The sequence below is a fragment of the Parambassis ranga genome, chromosome 10 (genome assembly GCF_900634625.1).
Source record: "Parambassis ranga chromosome 10, fParRan2.1, whole genome shotgun sequence".
Lineage (NCBI taxonomy): Eukaryota > Metazoa > Chordata > Actinopteri > Ambassidae > Parambassis > Parambassis ranga.
In genome coordinates, this window is record NC_041031.1 from 7994255 (window position 1) to 8011830 (window position 17576).

The window sequence follows — 17576 nt, forward strand, 5'->3', positions numbered from 1 at the left end:
AGCAAGCTAAAACTACAGTGTAGTAAACCATTAGCCACTGAATTATACAAAAAAAAAAAAAGAAAAAAAGGAGACATTTTGTTTGAAGTATAATTTTAGTGACAAAATCAAAAATAACAGTATTCAATGAAGTCATCAACAACCCTGGATCTTTGTCAGTGTGTTAAATACCTTGCAGTGTGTTTCTTTGTGAATGAATATAATCTCTGTAGCTAGAAAAGTATTGGAATATCATTCTAAAAGAATATAAATAAGAGTGGATGTAAATGTACGGATGACTACAACCCTCACCCTGAAACATTAAGTCATCATTCTATTGCAATGAGAGTAGAAAACATGGAGGACAGATTTGGCGCTTCCTTTACCTATTAAAATCCATCAGATTGCACATTCTTTTAGGTTACCGTAGCTGTGCAGTAAACTGTCTCTATCGTGACCTTTCACTGTTCAACCAGCGTTACATGGTGGTGATCGGCTTAATTAAAGATTCTTACTTTGGTTCTCCTTTTTTATACAAATCAACGCAGGCCACACGTTAAATAGAAAATGTTTTGCCCACCTCAGATTGATCTTTATGTATTAAGTAGTGTAAACTAGAGGGGACACTATTTCATGTGAGACAACAACAATGAGGGACCGGGGTGAAAAAAAATGCATCCTTAAACCAAAGCAAAGTGATGTTGCAGGCTCATACTCATTCTTCTCATCTAGTCATTCACACTCATAAAGTGTCAGAAATGATATACTCGGTCTACATTCTACTCATTCAGATTGCTGGTGCTGCACAGTCGTAACTAAGAGAGCATAACAAATAAGGCAAAGCCAAAGTTCTCCTCATTATATTTTAGTCACTGACACTCTCATGTGGTCATGTCTTCCTCCATCTTCCTCCATTAGGCTTAAGAAAAGCACAACACTACTGTATAACAGTCTCTATTGCTTACACTCCACTCCAGCATGCAGCCACACCTGCACTGGCACCAGTGTAACAGTTTAACAGCCCGTCTGTGCATAATGTCTCTGTGGCCTTCCTACAGGATCCCAGAAGTCCACTCTGGTTTAACCAGCTTTTGGTTTGTCATGTGAGGAGATCTAGAACAGGTTTTCAGGCATGGCAGTGTAGCTGAACAGAAGTCCTCCCGTCATTCTGTGTCTCCTACGGCCAGGCTCCAGCTCTACTCATGGCAGCATTCAGCACAGGTCCGTGAGTTATTAAAACAGCCGTGCCTGTTTCTTTAGCTCGTTTCTTTTCCAAAGAGCCAGGCGGTCAAAGTCTTCCACTGTCATACCAAACACCTGGACAAATTCCTCTGGGGACAAGTGTCTCTGAGGAGAAAAGAAGTACAACACAGTTATTTCATTTCAACCAGACTCACTCTGAAACAATGAAACTGAGAGTTTGGAGAACGTTCATAAGTGAGTTGATTCACCAAGCAGATTCAAACCTAGTATTTCTTAAATCTTTGTTCTCTTTTTGCTTTTAAGTGGGACAGAGACCACCTCCTTCCAGCACAGACTGACCTATTGCCCCATTCATAACTTACTTCCAGTCTGGTTCTGTCTACATCTTTAGGAAGCCTGTTGCGCCCTCTGGTGGTGACAATGAGTGATTCATAAGGGTATATCTGCATAAGAAGAGAGGCGACCACATTTAAAAATATTTTACTTTTTGTTACAAAATCACTGAGATTGTTAGACATACAGACTTTTAATGAATTATTAAGTGGATATGTAAAAAAAGCCTTACCTTGTATTCTGCTGGGAGAAAAGAGAATCAAGTCAGTACAAGTAGGAAAAAATGAATTATTGCTTTAGTTCAATAGAAGGTAGGTGTTCTAATATGAATATTAAATTACCTCTGCTTCCCCAGTTGACTTCGCTGCCACTGTCATACTGGTACTGGTAGCAATCTGCACTCTGAGGCTGCAGGTGCCGAGAAAAAAAAACACAGACATTAACAATAGGAGTAAGCTTTGGGAATTCCATAATAAAACAGATGAAGGGTTAAAAAAAAGGTTAAAAAGAATTAGCCTGATAATATAAATTTTGTATTATTATTATTATTATTATTATTATTACAAATAAATAAAAACAAATGTTAAAAAATATATGATAAACCTGTGGTCTTACCCGCTGGATGCCATTGCGCCCATATCCTGGTAAAGATGCTGACTTGCAAACAAAATCTGTGATAAAGAGATCAACAAAATGTGACTTATTCTGCTGACATTTTCAGTTATTTCAGTGCAGTCTGGCACGACAGTCATGCATCAGTCCCTGGGAGGTGCCAGAAGATGGCGCTCATCACTAAATGAAAAAAATCCTGAATTTCCAGATGTGCGCACATGATGCTGAAGTCAAAGAATCCAGCACAAACACCACATTTATGAACTGCTTTTTTTTTCAATAAAAGATGAAATGGAACATGCACCTAAACAGTAGAAAATAAATAAGAATAAACTCACCACTGTCAGAACTGTTCTGGAATTGGGAAGCTGCAAAATAAACAGATAATATTACATGATCTGATTTTTCTTATTGCCGAAAAAAAGTGACTTGAGCCTGTTAATTTTTGTTTAAAATTATATTTAAAAAACACTGGAAAAATTTGACAGCCATCTGTCTAGTTAGAGGCTTTTAGAGATAGAGTAAGTGTGGTACCCATCCAACCCTGGAGGAACACAAAACATCAAAGGGGCAATAAGGCAGAAAGAGGCCAGGCAAGACTCAGAGGAAGAAAAATATATAAATAAAAAGATACAAGCCAGCACAACAAAACACGCTGCACACTTCATCATCTAATCACACAGCACAGCTTTGTGTATGGTTACAAGCCTTTGTTGCTTCCTAACCAAAGCCTGTCGAGTCCCGTTCAGTTGTGCTACCCCCTCCCATTTGAGAAGCAGCTTTAATGAGAGATCTTACCGCTCATAAATAAAACAGGATGTGGGACACCAGCTGTGAGAGCAAGAGAGGGAGATAGATACACAGATAGATGGATGGAGAGTAGATAGAGATGTAGCAGAGTAGGAGATAGAGAGCACGAGGGAGAAAAAAAAGCATGCACACTGAAGAGGGAGACTGTGGAACAACAGGAAAGAAAAGAACACAGTCTGATAGAGATGAAGACACGTTGCTGGTGTTTGGATGTCAGAGGCTAAAGTAACAGACCCATTAACACTGCATGACCAGTGAAGCTTGACCCTGAAAAACAAGCTTCAGGTCTGACTTAATTACATCAGCCACACCTGGGTGAACACTGTGTTTTCAGTGGCCTGAAATGTTTAGAATCAGTGTGATCATATATCCCTCACAACACATCTGTGGCTGCTGCTGGCCCCACCACAGGTCTGGCTGCAGCTGTTAAGCTCACTCATCATCTTTCCATCTCAATAAGTCATCCAGCCTGCAGCAGCCCTGACCCCCCGTGACCTGAATCAACAACCTCACTGCCCTTGCCTCAAACCCCAATGACAGCAGATATTGAGGCTCATAAAAACCCTTCCGGTGCAACATATATGATCACACTCTGAGGGACATGGCTGCACAGAAATACAGTCAGGGGTGCAGATGCTCATGAACTTGCAAAACAACAGACAAAAGGCGCAAGGGGGAGGAGGGTGAGGTGTGGGGGCAGGTTGGATCCTTACAGCCGTTGATGGTGTTGTTGTACGCTGTAGTGCCGTAGCCTGTAGTGTTCAGGGTCTCCTTGCTCCCGCTACGAGAATTCCTCGCACTGCCCCAGGGGTCGTTGTCATAGGAACCAGATCTGGCTTTCATTTCTTCCTTTAAAATCATCCTCCCGATGCCACTCCCAATCTGAGAGGGAAGAAAGCAAGAAAGATGCAGAAGAAAAGAGGGGGAGAAAAATAAAAGAAACATCAGGAAAAACTGTTAATTCAATGTACAGCAGAAGCAAATTAAGTCAAGGAAGATAGTTTAGGTGCCATAGTATGAAAAATGCATTATTTATGGCAGATTTTGAGGAGGGGGACTTGCACCAATTGAATCCTGAAGAAAGGGAGATAGAAAATAATGATGCTCTTACTCTTTGAAGACTGTGACTCCAACTCTCTTCATCTCCTCCCGTGGAGAAGCGTCTTCTTGGTGCCCGAAAGGCTGAGAGAGAAAAAAAGAGATAAAAGAGATTCCTTTGTATGAAAACAGAGCTCCGAGTGGAACGCAGTCACACAGTGAGCAAGTGAATAAATATGACAACACAATTACAAAACGAACCGTGCTCCCCTGTCTGTGTTAGGTCCGGTGGAGACATGCACAAGTGAAATGCAGCTCTAGTGACAGTGTTTCCTACCTTTTGGGGAGCGGGTGTAAGGGTAGTAGTCACACTCTGACTGAGTGTATGGCTCTGGAGAGTAGGTGGACAGTCTCGAGGATCTGAGGATGTCCTCACTGGTCCTGCTTTTGGTGGCTGGTTCCACATGATTGTCTGCAAAGACATGGGTTCATTTAATAGAGAGATATTTTATTTTGGGTAAAATATTTTTCAATTTCTTACTGAGAGTTAGATGAGAACTTTTTTGGTTCAACACAAACCATGAAAAGGTCAGCACTGTATAAGAAAATGCAGTCATCTGCCACCCCTACACAAGGAGGTTCATGAGGACATGGTGACAACAATACTGGAAGTAGCTTCTTCTTAAGAAAAGTGGGTTGCCAAATTCAAATGGGCCTGAGAGAGCCTGGAACATGACCCCTGCCCTGCAAGTGTGGTCACCATCGCCACATTGGAGACCACTGACAATATCCAAATTCCAAACTTGCAGGGTGCAGGCTGCCCACAACCTGATCAGAGGCAGTTTCAACACATCAACATACAATTTTGAGGAAGATACCGAGAGAATTCTCCACAGATTTGTGACCATGATTGAGACTTTGGTCCACCACTCCTAACCAGAGAAGGAAGAACAACTGATACAGGGGAAACAGCCAAAGACTCTGGCAAGCTGACTTCCAAAAGTCACGGTGTCTTTAGTTTGATTGGATCAAATAACATGCCAGTTACTATGCTTTAGAAGATGACTTTTCTTGAACAGAGCCAAGCTGGCTGTCTCCTGGCTTATACTCAACACAAAGATACTTCATAAGATTGGTATTGATCTTCTCATCTTGCACTCAGTGTGAAAGTGTATGAAAGTTGATAAACTCTTGCTTTAAAATACAGCACATTGGTAAAGAAAACATGGTCAGAGAATGAGTACATATAAACCACAAGTTCATGTCATTATATCCACCATTCCAGTCAGAGGAGATCAATATTTTAGCCAACGGTGGGGAAAACAACATTAAAGTGAGTTCGGTTACTGCTCAGCCTGCGGCACACAGTCATTCCATGAGCGGTGCGAGGCGATGATATTGATGCCACTCTGCACTAAAGCACAGTCAATGGATGTCCATGGAGGCGACATGCAGTGTAATGTTGCATAAATCTTTTTTTTTCACTCTGTTAGACATTAGCCATGCCAGCCCCGATCCATGATCCATTGAATTCCTATGTACATGATTCATGACACCAAACATTCTCATCTTTGTGGCACACATCCAGAGCAATACTGTACACTATCGTCACAAAGTCTGTCGGAGGAAGTATTTGCTGTATTATATCGACACAGGATGACACACAGAGAAAGACACACACACACACAGACAGAGACGAGAAATATCTATCTACCGACAGTGAAAGGAGGGAGATACTTACAGTGGCAAGGTCACCGGTTAAAAGTGGAGCAGAAGGTGAAGGGAAGTGAGTAAAAGGGATTGGATGCAATAAAATGGAGGCAAAAAGAAAACGGAAACATTATTGGAGCATCCCTGAGGGAAGATGTGAGAGAACTTTGCTACCCATACAAAGCCAATAAGACAGGGCTGTGATTCAATCCCTTTTCCATACAGGTAGCAAACTTTATTTAACAGTACTTAACTGGCCTTTGGTGCACAAAAAGCTCAGTTTCACATGTGTCTGTTCATTTACATCAATTGTGTTTAGTGCTGAAAGAAGAGAAAATCATATTCAATAGCTATTTAGGGAGTACCAGGGAGATCAATATGGTAGATGCAGACATGTGAGTTAAATGTCAGTATTGTAATAAGACAACTGAAAGGTTTTTACACTTGACATTTGCACAGTTTTTCTTGCAGAAATGATTTTTTTTTTAAATCAGATGCCAAACTGCATCTGTACATGGAAACAGCACGGCCAGTGATGTACTGATATTGTAGCTGGAGAAACACAGAAGAGTGAAAGTGTCAACACACTGTTTACTGACTAACCCACACATACTGTACAGTACAGAAGAGCATGCAGGACAAGAACAAAGATCCTCAATTGGGAGAGATCTTATGACTCTCAGCTGAAAAGCTTTTTTTAAGCGCAATGTGACGAGGGGAAGAGGGAATCTTTTTCTTATGCATGTTTTTACTCAAGCATGCTATCCAGATGTCTGAAGAGCATTTAAGTTTAATGACTGGTAAAAAAAACTGTAAAAATAGCATCTTGTATTAATCGTATTGCGATGCTAGCCTGAACAACGACACAAAACCAAACAATTTATTTTTTTTTAAAAAAGGATTCCTCTATCACATATTCCATCCGTTCAGTGCAATTTCTGTCCACAGTAGCATCCCAAATGTCACGCTGACCACGGACTAACCAAGGAGACTGCACTGGCAATATAAAATGCTGTTATAACTCAGTTTTCCACTGTGCTTTGTTCCATTGTTCTGTTCTATTCTGGTGAATTGTGTGTCCTCAGAGTCCCATGTACTCAACACTTGTCACGCCTGAGCAACCTTCACTTCATTCACGGCCTGTTCCAGCACTATTTGCCAACAAGAACCTGTCGGGAGCTGCACGCGGTGGTGGGCATATGCATTATGCTTGTGGCATGCACACTAAAATATTGCTGCTTTAAATTCAGCTGCTGCAACTAATGCAATAAGTCTGATATTTTTTTTCTCAAATTTAACACAAGCTACGCGAGCAAAATTCAATTTTCTTTGTGCCTTTTCTTGCACATCAATCCTTTCTATTTATCCGTTTTTTTTCTTTGTGAAGGCTTCAGTTTCAATTATAACTGGGACATCAATACTAATCAATGCAGGGCTGTTAAAGAGCATCAGTAGGTCAGTAAAAACAGCTACATCAAGTTTCAAACACAGCATGACTAAACTGACAGGAGGACAGGCAGGCTAAGGCGGGGCTAACTGCACTGTACCCGTTCTCTTATAGATGGGAGGCTTCCTGTAGATGTTGGGGTCCCCTGTGGCTGAGGAGAGAAAGAGGAGATGAAGAAGTGAAACATGGAGGAGTAAAGGAAGAGAGGGTGTGATGTGCTGGAGGGATGGGGGGTGGTGGCGGTCATAAAGGAGGGTGTAAGTGGTAGACTGTGGCAGGACGGTTATGTGTTGTATAAAAATACGACCTCATTCCCACATAACTGCAAATGATGCTTTCTGTATGATTTGCATTAGTGAGTAATGGCTGGTGAAATCTTCTGTGTGAAGTAAAGAAAATGTGAGTGCGAGATGAGGCGATGAGGAGTCCTACCTGGTACATGAAAATGTTTGGGTGGCTGGTTTGTGGTGGGTGTGCTTGACCGCCCCTCTTGGCCGTAATAAGGTGAACTCCTGCCACTCTCAGAGCCTGCAGCCAGCCACAGCCAATCACAGCAAAGAAAACGTGAGCATGAAGGAAGGCCTCAACACATGCAGATGAAAACTAAACAGCTCAAATGTCTCTTTACAAAATGAAACTTTTCCACTTGTGTAATGACCCATAAACAGTAATATATAAGTAATTAGTGTCACTGCACATGTGTAAGAGTTAAATGAAATGAAACAGGAGGAAGAGCAGCTAATGAGCAGCAGCCAAACAGTATCCTGGCAGGCATTCTGCCCTTCATACAGCCTGTATCTCCATTTATCTTACCGGTAAGTCATATTTGAATAAAGGTTGTGTGAAACAGATGGAAATGACAAGCAACTTGACAACTACAAATGAGTAAACTGACATTTTAGGAAAAAAAATGATTTGCTTTTTGCAAAAAAATTAATGAGAATACTCATCAATATGTCACTGCAAAATACTCATAGAAATCCAAGTTAGAACATTATTACTAGTTTCATGGGCAACAATTGACCTTCTTTTGTATGTTGATGTGAAAATGGGTTTTTGTAGCTACGCACACTATTGTTGATGTAAACTCTTGTGTTTGGGGTGGGCCTTTTTTACATTAAGAAGAGCAAACCAATTCCTCATGACACTACAGCTTCAAAGACAATGGCTCTTAAGCAGTTATGCAAGAAGCAAACATATTTTTCCTAAAATGTCCAACTGTCCCTTTACCTAAGCTGCCACAATTAAAAATGAATCAATAAAAGCTCAGCAATTCCTCAGAAGCATAAACTTAGTTGGCAAACTCTATAATTAACATTATATAGAGACTTGTTGACATGATTTAAGTTTTTTTTGTATTTGGCACTATAGGGATACAAACAGTATTAAAGCCCTCTGATCTTACCAGGGTAGACATAGTGCTGCGGAGAGCGAGGCATGATGGGTGACATGCCCTGTCGACTATACGTCGGGGAGTCAATATAACCTGGACTGGAGCACTGCCTCTGCTTTGTATCCAGGCTGTCATAGTCCTAGGAAAGACAAAAAAGGATGAGTTAAGCGAAAGAAGAGCTGCAGGCTGAAAGGAGACAAATACCTAAGTGACAGGGCAAAATGACAACAGCTCACTTGTGTGTACTTGTCCTAAGCACTGCACTATTTACATCTGAAGAGTGCTTACCTGAGAATAGGGGGAGAGCGTCCCAAGTGACTGCAGAATCAGTGGAGACAGAGACGTTGTCATTTAGATTGGAAAAGTAAGCACAAGACAAAAAACGACTGAATGGATTTACAAGATCACAGAAGAAGACCGGCTGTTTAAACTAATGATCAACAGACACAATATTGTTTAAAATCTATTAAAGTTTAGTTCAACATTCTGGAAAATAAGCTTTTAAGCTTTCTTAGTTGAGAAAGTGGACTCATGTTTATTGTGTTATGAGTTTTTGGCTAAGCTAAGCTAGCCACCTGCTGTTTATTTCTTTATACTAAGCAGACAGTTGTGGTATCATTAATCTCATATAAGTCCTAACAAGAAAGCAACATTTTCCAAAATGCCCAACTGTTTCTATCAGTGTGGCTTCGCTGTAATAACATTTAGCTAATGTGAATTGTCTTCTGGCTTCATTGTTTTCAGTTTTTGCCAAAAGTCAGAGGGAAAATAATTAAAAGGAAGAGAGATTATTTTTTATCTCAGTTTTATTCAATCTAAGGTGACACAATTTTAGTGTGAGCCAAATCCACTGGCAAATTTGGCTTCTATTAATGAAAGCAAATTTACAGTGTATTTGATCATTAATAATCAAAACAAATCCCAATGAATTTTATAGTCCCTTTTTGACAACAAAACAATGAGGCCGTCAAACCTTTAGGACTGACCCATGTCTGAAAATGGACCAACGATGTGAACAATTCTACGTTTGACCTGGAGTGTGTGACAGCAGTACCTCCCCATAGCTGTAAGTTTCTAGCCTGTCATCAGAAGTGTATCTGTGGTACGGCTGGTATGAGGAGGAAATGAGGTCTGGCTGTTGGACCTCGTATATGGCTTTGACCTTTGGCAGGGCAGCAAGGTCCTTATAATCTAGGATCTCATTCTCCACTGTGGCCTAGAGAGAGGACACACATACACCCACCAAAGACAGAGACAACAGCAACAAGACCCAACATCAACCACATGGACAATGCACGGTAAGAAAGTCAAATGGAAACTCAGTGATAAGTCAGCGGATCATGCAGTGACGTAAGGAGTGAGGGGCAGCTGATGAAGCACACACAAGCACATACACTGTGGACAGCAGCGTTAAGTTGTTGACCTTCAGGAGCTCAGTGAAAGAAGAGGAAGCAAGACGGCAAGAGAGAGAGAGAGGAAGGGGAGGAAGGTGTAGGAGTGGAGACAGTATGGACGACAAGCGTGCTTACGCTGCAGTTCTCCCTCATCCATCACCTTAAACAGAAAGGTCATTGATTATGAGTGCAGAGCGGGGCAGGGCTGAGCAGAGAGCAGCGAGTAATGCTTGCATGCAGACAACCCTTGACATGCTAATTCTGCCATCATACAGCAACACTCAGCAGATTGTCATGCAGCATGCTGACGTGTGGTACATCTCTGCAGTGACAAACTTCACACACTGAAGGCTCTAGCATGACACTGTTTGTGTTAATGGAATGATGTAATGCGGCAGGGTCAAAACGTAGGTTATGGTTCTTTTGACTTTATCTTAGACAAAAATGTTCATTTGATTCAGATTGCACTGCATTGTTCATTACGTTCTTTATGTCTTTAAGAGACATAGTAGTTATCATTACCAGATCAATCAAGTCTTTTAACCAGTCAGCATTTGCTCACTTGTGGACTTCCCCATTGTGGGACAGATAAAGGTTTTCTTAATCTTAAGACATCATGGATATAACACATCGATGATGCGCTCGAGGATGGGAGAAAAAAGAATAAAACCAATCCAGGTATGTGTGCAAATACTTGTCGCTACAGCTGTTCACACTTCGCAACACCTGCCACACCTTTCATGAAAACAGAGGTTAAGACACAGACGAATGAACAGGCCAAGGGAGTGTGCAGCCTCTCATATTGGTGCTAAATCATTCAAGCCTGTGGCCTCTTGCTTGTGTTTCTGGTGTGCTTTCAGGGTAGATTTAGTTTTCAGCCAAAGCTGACTAAAAGCTGAAGAGTCACAGGTTACTTACACATATAACTCTGCTGGGAGAGCATATGGAGGAGCCCGGCGGAGAGATGGAGGTCTCCGACAGGCGTCTGTGCTGTGAGGTACAAGCAGACAAAGAAAAGCAAAGACGAGAGAAAAAAATGCACACTGTGAGAGGATTACATTTTTTCATTTTGTCTGAACATTTTCAATTCAAACTTGAGCCCACCCTGAGTCTTCTCTCTGCCCTCGCTGCCTGCTTGCATAATGGGTGCCACACCTCATTTCCTGAAGAGACAGAAGACAGACAGGTAGGTGTTGCATCGTGCCATGCATCCTGAGAAGCATGTGTGAATATTAGTATGTTGTTGCTTTGAGTTTGACCTGTTAAGTACATTTCCTCTCCTTCCTTGAACATCATGTTACAGCGCGCACATCGAGCGCAGGCTGGATGGTAGTGTTTTCCTCCTGCCTGTGAGGAGAGAAGAAGAGGTGTGACTGAACATAAATTATCATTGAAAAGACTCTCACATATTGAGGGCTAATCTACAAATTGCACCCCCACCTTGAGCAGGTTATTGTCCCCATATGTTTTCTTCTGTGTATCACCCGACCCACCAGTGGCCTCATAAAGTATTGAGACATTACAGTATGGCCTGTGGGCTGTTTCATCAGCATGCAGTAATCACATGCTTGCCACCCCCCCCATGCCATAATTAGAGCAAAGATCCCCGCAGGTCAGTCACAGGAGTGTATATGTGTATGTGTGTGTGTGTGAACAGAGAGTAAGAGAGAAGCCATGTGAGTGAAGGACACAAGACATGTCCTTGGACGTTCAGAGAAACCCCGAGGGAGCAGGCCCAAACACATGGTGCAGGTGAAACAGACACACAAAACAATGCAGTTCACTGTCCCCCTGATGTTTCTCACATGTGTCTCTGCAGGGCCACCAGCAAAGATGTGGCCCTGTCCCATCACCTCCTGCCTTCCCTGACAGACCATTAGAGAATTTCTATTTATAGGAAGCACTGCTGACAAGGAGACTTGAATTAAACCAAGTGAACACACCCAGCGTGTGATGGGATATTATGTAATTTTATACCTCATAGATTTTCTCTATAAAACAGATGTTTTCTATACCAAAAATGTGATCTTTGATAAATGAGCCCTCTGCCAGAACACACTGCAGTTCCTAATTGTATCCGAACTGCATCTGAACAAATACCCACACTCTGTGGCTGCTCAGGTTACTTTGAAAGGAAAGCCAGGAGAGGATGTAGCATTTCCGTCTCCTGCTTTCCGAGCAGTGGAGCGTTTATCGTCTGTGGTTGTACGGTATCAGTTAAAGCAAGTGCTGTTACCATTTCTAATGAGGGCTTCCGTTCTCTCCGGTGGCATTAACAGGCTGCTAAATTTACTGCTGAACTGAGACGTGAAGTGAAACTAAAGAAAGGAAGGTTTTATGGTCCTCTGTATTTTGCTTTCCTTCTTTATTTCTCCCGCTTCCCCATCTTCTTTAAAACTGCTTTAAACGAACAACCACTGGCTCTGGAAGGCTGAACTGAAGAGAAATAAGCCCTGTAGTCAACACAGTCACAGACACACACAGATTTGTCTGCACAGGCAAGCTGAGAAATAATGAGAACAAATACGTCAGACAAAATTTACATTATTAGGATAGAATTACACTTGACTTATTGGTATCTGTCAAGATCCCTGCTTATTAGTTTTTCACTAACTGTCTTCTGTGCATGTGGTAGCTAAATCCTCTAGATTAGGCCTCCTGTGAGTCAGATCGGTTGCATGCTGCATCTTAAAGATCCTCATCATTATGCCATCAAAAACTGACACGTAAAAAGAATAAATGCATGCAAGCAGACACACGTTTACAAAAAGAGACTTGGGAATAAAGGCTAACATGTCCTCATGTCTATAAATAGCCCAGAGAGGCTGACAGTCAGGAACAAAACACTTTACACCAACCATTCTGACAGCCAAAGGAGCAGAGAGGGACAACAACGCCCTGTGTGTGTGTCTGAAAGTTTTACTACATGGGCTCCTTTTAACGGACCAAAGACACCCTCCAGAGACTCTTCCAAAACATTTAATTAGCATCTGCACCTTATTGCTTTCATTAGGAACCTGTCTCCCTCTGTCTGCTTCAGCTCCTTTTCCACAGTTGTTGTCTCCTGCACTCTCCTCTTTTAAAAACTGCTTCAGTGTAAAAGCATGAATGTGCATTTTAATCACTGCAGAATCCATCTCTCTCTGCCATATTTTGCTTTCACTCCTTACCCTCTGATCTTTTTATAACTCCCCTTTCCTCTGTGCTCTTTACACAGTGTTCAGTCTATCATTGTGGCTGCTGTCAGTGCAGCTAGGTCTGCTCAAGCTGAAGAAGAGCAGTCTTTGTCCAGGCCAATATAAATGCATTTGTTTTGAGTTAGTAAAACTTTTTTTTTTTTAAATCATCACTCAATCAATTAAGTTGCTAAAGCAGGGCTAAAGATGAAATGTGGCTGTTCAATCTTGATGACCACACTCCATCCGGATTTCTTTCAGATTCTGCAGCTATACATCTCTGTTGGCATCATCACATGTTGATTATCTGCTCTCACCTCCAGTACCCTTCCACTGATGTATCTGCTGCAGGTCTCACATTTCACCCCATACTGGGCGTGGTAATCTGCCTCACAGTATGGCACTCCATCCCTTCAACACAGAAAATATAAAAGAAACGGTTTCAGTCTGTCAAATGCATGTTTACCCTTCAATATAAAGAAAAGGAGAAGAGATGCATGGATGTTTTCTTTGACACTCACTTGCTTATATACTCCCCTGTAAGGACCATGTTGCAGGTCTGACATCTGAAGCAGCTGACATGCCACTGCTTCTCCAGTGCCAGAAGAGACTGACCCTGTTTGATCTCAGCTCCACATCCAGCACAGTCTAGAGAAGAAGAGCGTGTAAAGGAGACAGAAAGAAAGAAAGAGGCAGAGAATGGCAATGTGAGCCCAAGCAAAGTGAGGTTGTTCATCTTTAAACACTTGCTTGAAGTGTTGGTTTCTACCCCTTGGGCACAGCCACATCCTTGATACACAACTGCTCTAATGTGTGATGTAAACTGTAAGCAATGTTAAATGGGACTGAATGCAGGTGAGATACACGACATGAGACATGTATGAGTTGATATCCACGTCTTTTATTCACACACATACATTCTACTTCCCTCAGTCGGTGTTATTGACCATCACTAACGAAGCAAAAAAGCAGAAGGACAGCCCAGAGGCTGTGAATGATGCATGGCTGCACAGTGTCGAGAAGCTGAAAAAAGGTCAGTGCTCCATTTGTTTCTGTTTGGAAGACGCTTGGCTTGGCTTAACCTTTTCCGACCCGGTCTACCTCCCCTGAGAAAAGCATACAGGGACCACCAGGGGCCACTCCACTCTGTCTTGTCAGCCACAGCAAACTGTCTTTTGCAGTGGAAAACTGCAGTGGATTGAGTCGGGTTCCTGCAGTCCGAATAAATCTTAACTGTCATTTGGTGGTGATAGTGCTGAGTGCAGAGGGCTGAGATTTAAGCTCCAGACTGCTGGTCTACCCAGCTGATTTTTGTTTTTACTGAGTCACTGTACAGTTTCTAGTGTCTCATTTTCTATAGTTTACTTAATTTCCCAGCAGGGATTAATAAAGTAAATCAAATTTTATCCATTGCATTAAATCATCTGCAATTACGCACGAGATCTGGCTACAATAACTGTATACATCAAATAAAATTAGACTACGGTAAATGAGAATGGAAAATTGTTTCTCCTGTTGTTAGTCTTAATCTATGATGTCAAGCACAACAAATGACATCACTGCTTGGGTACAGACAGATCATTGCTGCTTTCTAGGTGATCCATTCCAACAAATAATAATAATTATATGTATATTTGTCTTCTTCATGCACAAATAATAATGGATGCTACTTTGAAGTGCCGTGTTTTAACTTAATAACGGCTAAATGGTTCAAAAGTAATGATATATTAAAATGTATGGAAAGGAGTGGATGATAGTAATGGGAATGATTAAAGAACTAGCTGAAGCAACAGGTTAAATGAAGAGGTCTTTATACTCAAATAAAAACCTTGGCTGGATGTGCAGTCTTTGTCCTTCACAGCTGCCTGTTTTGATTTGTATTAATATTATAAAAACAAGTATACACATTCATAAATGATAGGCAGGATAGAGGTAGATTCATACATTGTATGAATTATAGTTCCAATATGAACTATACTAACACAATTTAGCATTTATAATTGTATTTCAAAAACCATATGTTAACACAGTTTTACTAGTTTTAATATCTAGTTTTTAATCTAATTAATAATGAGACCTCCATATTTTGACTGGTTACCAGTCTTCTGTCACAGAGCCTACCATCATGCGCTACTATTGGTGGATATTTATTCAGCAGGAAAAAGCAAGGATGAAACAAAATTAACATTGCATTCTTGCATTTACTGTTGCGTAAATAAGAAAACACTAACTGCTACTGCTTTCCACCAGGAAATTTCAATTATTTTATACTTAGCAACTTTATTTGCACACTGCTCATATATTTACACTCTTTAATACCTCGCTTGTTGCTCTGGCAGTGCATTACTTTCAGTGTCTGCACTCTGAGTTCTGTCTCAGATGCTGCATCCTCATACGACAGAGTGATGAACATGTACCTGGGGAGCCGTTCAAATTTTATTCTCCTGAATGGAGCGATCTGGGGGGGGGTACAGTTATTCACTGCCTCACCACCATCTGTTATTACTGCACAGCCAGTGAGCAGCAGTCTGCTGTCTGCATGCCACACTTAACAAATGATTCACTGTCAGTCACCATCGCCTGCTTGTATGATCATAATTTGTCTTTTTTTGTGTGTTATGCTGACAAATGGAGTGGGACTGTGCACTCTCTCTCTCTCTCACACACACACACACACACACACACATCCTATATACAGTATGTGTGCTGTGAATACATAAAGTCCTGCATCTTTAGCATTGACAGTAATGAAAGAATGATCTGTTTGTGTTGCATAATTCTCAGCTGGAGGATCAACACAACAGGTCGGACCACTGATTTGACAGACACTTGATTAGCTAAATGAGCTAAATGGGCTTCATGGACACATCACATTAGACTCTGGTGCACTGTGGTGCCTGGTGGCCCTAAACGGAGCAGACAGAACGAGGCGGACGCTGGACTTACGGCTGGGCCCGTGGATCTTGATCGGTTCATTTGACTTGACAAGTGTGTGGGAGCACTGCTGGCACACGCAGTCCTTTCCACTAAACGTCACCCTGTCTCCAATCGGAAAGGGTTTACTGAGGGAGAAAGAAACAGGAGAGAATTAAAAAACCAGCTCACAATAGGAGATAAAATGCCTGCAGTGATTCTGTGTGTTTACATCCAAGTGTACAGTAAGCATAGAAATAACAAATGGGTGCTGGCAGAAACATGATTGGGTGACAGACAGGCTATAATCCTGCTGACACAAGCTCCATATCCTCAATGAACCTGAAAATATATTTGTAAACCGTTGAGACGACGGGTTAATAGCATGTTGATTGTTGCAGCAGCACCTGGCTGCTCTGTGATTAAAGAGGCGATAATGTGACGCTGCCACAAGCTTCTAAAAGGAAAACTGGCTCTCTCAGTGAGAATGAAAACTTATTAGGGAGAATACGTGGAGTGCATTCTGATCTTAACAGCCTATTTCTCCCTAAGAAAAGCCTGCCAATTCCTGCACAGCTGCCACCCCTCTGTCACTGTGTTCTTTATGAATTTGAAGCTACAGTAAAGAGAAGCAACATGCTGACGGGCAGAAAACATGACTCCACACCAACACCTCTGATATCAAATTTACCCCATGATGATGTATGTTTTTTGTTTCCTCCCTACTCCCCTTTTTGAGGAGATTGATTTCTTTATGACTATGGAGGATGCAAGAATGAATGGGGAGCTAAAAGGCTTAGGGAAGGCTGTTTAAAAGACATAGACAGCAGTAATCCTTTTACTCCCCCGCCGAGGACTGGAGCTGGAGCCAAGACCCAGAGGGAGGCTTGAATCTCCAGCAGAGCTCACAGTCAGCACACACAAGTGCAGTACGGCCATGTACACACGGAGATCTTCAGAAGCAAGTCTTGTGCTATATATACATATATAGGAGGCTGTGAGCCCTAGTAAGTGTGCTTAGTCAACCAGGAGTGTATGTTTCAATCTGGCTATGTGTGTGTGTGTGTCAGGTGGGATCTGTGTTCACCTTTCCAGAGAAAAACAAAATCCATACAGAGAGGATGGACAAGTGAGCAGATAAGCCGACAGAGACACTTCAGAACACAAGGATTCAATAAACGCCCTGGTAAACACTTAAACGAACATGAGCCATTAGAAACTGATGATGTGACTCATTCAGTATTCAGGCTTTATTTTATTTTTTGTTTTGTTCAGGTTGTTGACTATATGCACTCATTTTATTTCAGAACTACACTGATAAACCTGAAACACACCTCTAGTACATCAGCTGCTCAGCTGACTTATCTCTACACAAGTCATTGGAAAAAACTTGTACATCCCTTGTTATTTATTGACCGTTTCAGCCTATCCAACCTTCCTCTGCTTCTTCCACAGCTCCTTCTTGCAATGTCTGTAATTGATGACTGCTGAATGCTCAATGGCTTGCTCTGTTTAGCACCCATAGGGTCTTTTCTGCAGCTATTCCCACCTTAGGCTTTTCAAAGATG

General features: G+C 41.7%; 1 protein-coding gene across 9 annotated transcripts in view; it reads right to left on the bottom strand.

Annotated features, from left to right (window-relative positions):
• Positions 1 to 267: 267 nt before the first annotated feature.
• Positions 268 to 17576, bottom strand: part of ablim3 (actin binding LIM protein family, member 3) — a 35445-nt gene continuing 18136 nt past the window's right edge. For 3 of the 9 annotated variants that reach the window (XM_028415826.1, XM_028415828.1, XM_028415825.1), the window contains 20 exons: positions 16042 to 16157; positions 13617 to 13743; positions 13413 to 13506; positions 11179 to 11266; positions 11024 to 11082; positions 10838 to 10909; positions 9580 to 9741; positions 8814 to 8843; positions 8538 to 8664; positions 7565 to 7660; positions 7233 to 7283; positions 4313 to 4447; positions 4049 to 4119; positions 3651 to 3819; positions 2466 to 2495; positions 2131 to 2186; positions 1857 to 1923; positions 1748 to 1758; positions 1545 to 1625; positions 268 to 1326 (listed from right to left, as the gene is read on the bottom strand). In XM_028415826.1, the coding sequence (XP_028271627.1) occupies positions 1213 to 1326; positions 1545 to 1625; positions 1748 to 1758; positions 1857 to 1923; positions 2131 to 2186; positions 2466 to 2495; positions 3651 to 3819; positions 4049 to 4119; positions 4313 to 4447; positions 7233 to 7283; positions 7565 to 7660; positions 8538 to 8664; positions 8814 to 8843; positions 9580 to 9741; positions 10838 to 10909; positions 11024 to 11082; positions 11179 to 11266; positions 13413 to 13506; positions 13617 to 13743; positions 16042 to 16157 (1756 nt within the window). In that variant the 3' untranslated portion in view covers positions 268 to 1212. The remainder of the gene's footprint in view (positions 1327 to 1544; positions 1626 to 1747; positions 1759 to 1856; positions 1924 to 2130; positions 2187 to 2465; positions 2496 to 3650; positions 3820 to 4048; positions 4120 to 4312; positions 4448 to 7232; positions 7284 to 7564; positions 7661 to 8537; positions 8665 to 8813; positions 8844 to 9579; positions 9742 to 10837; positions 10910 to 11023; positions 11083 to 11178; positions 11267 to 13412; positions 13507 to 13616; positions 13744 to 16041; positions 16158 to 17576) is intronic. The other 6 variants (XM_028415829.1, XM_028415834.1, XM_028415833.1 and 3 more) reach the window with 6 other exon arrangements.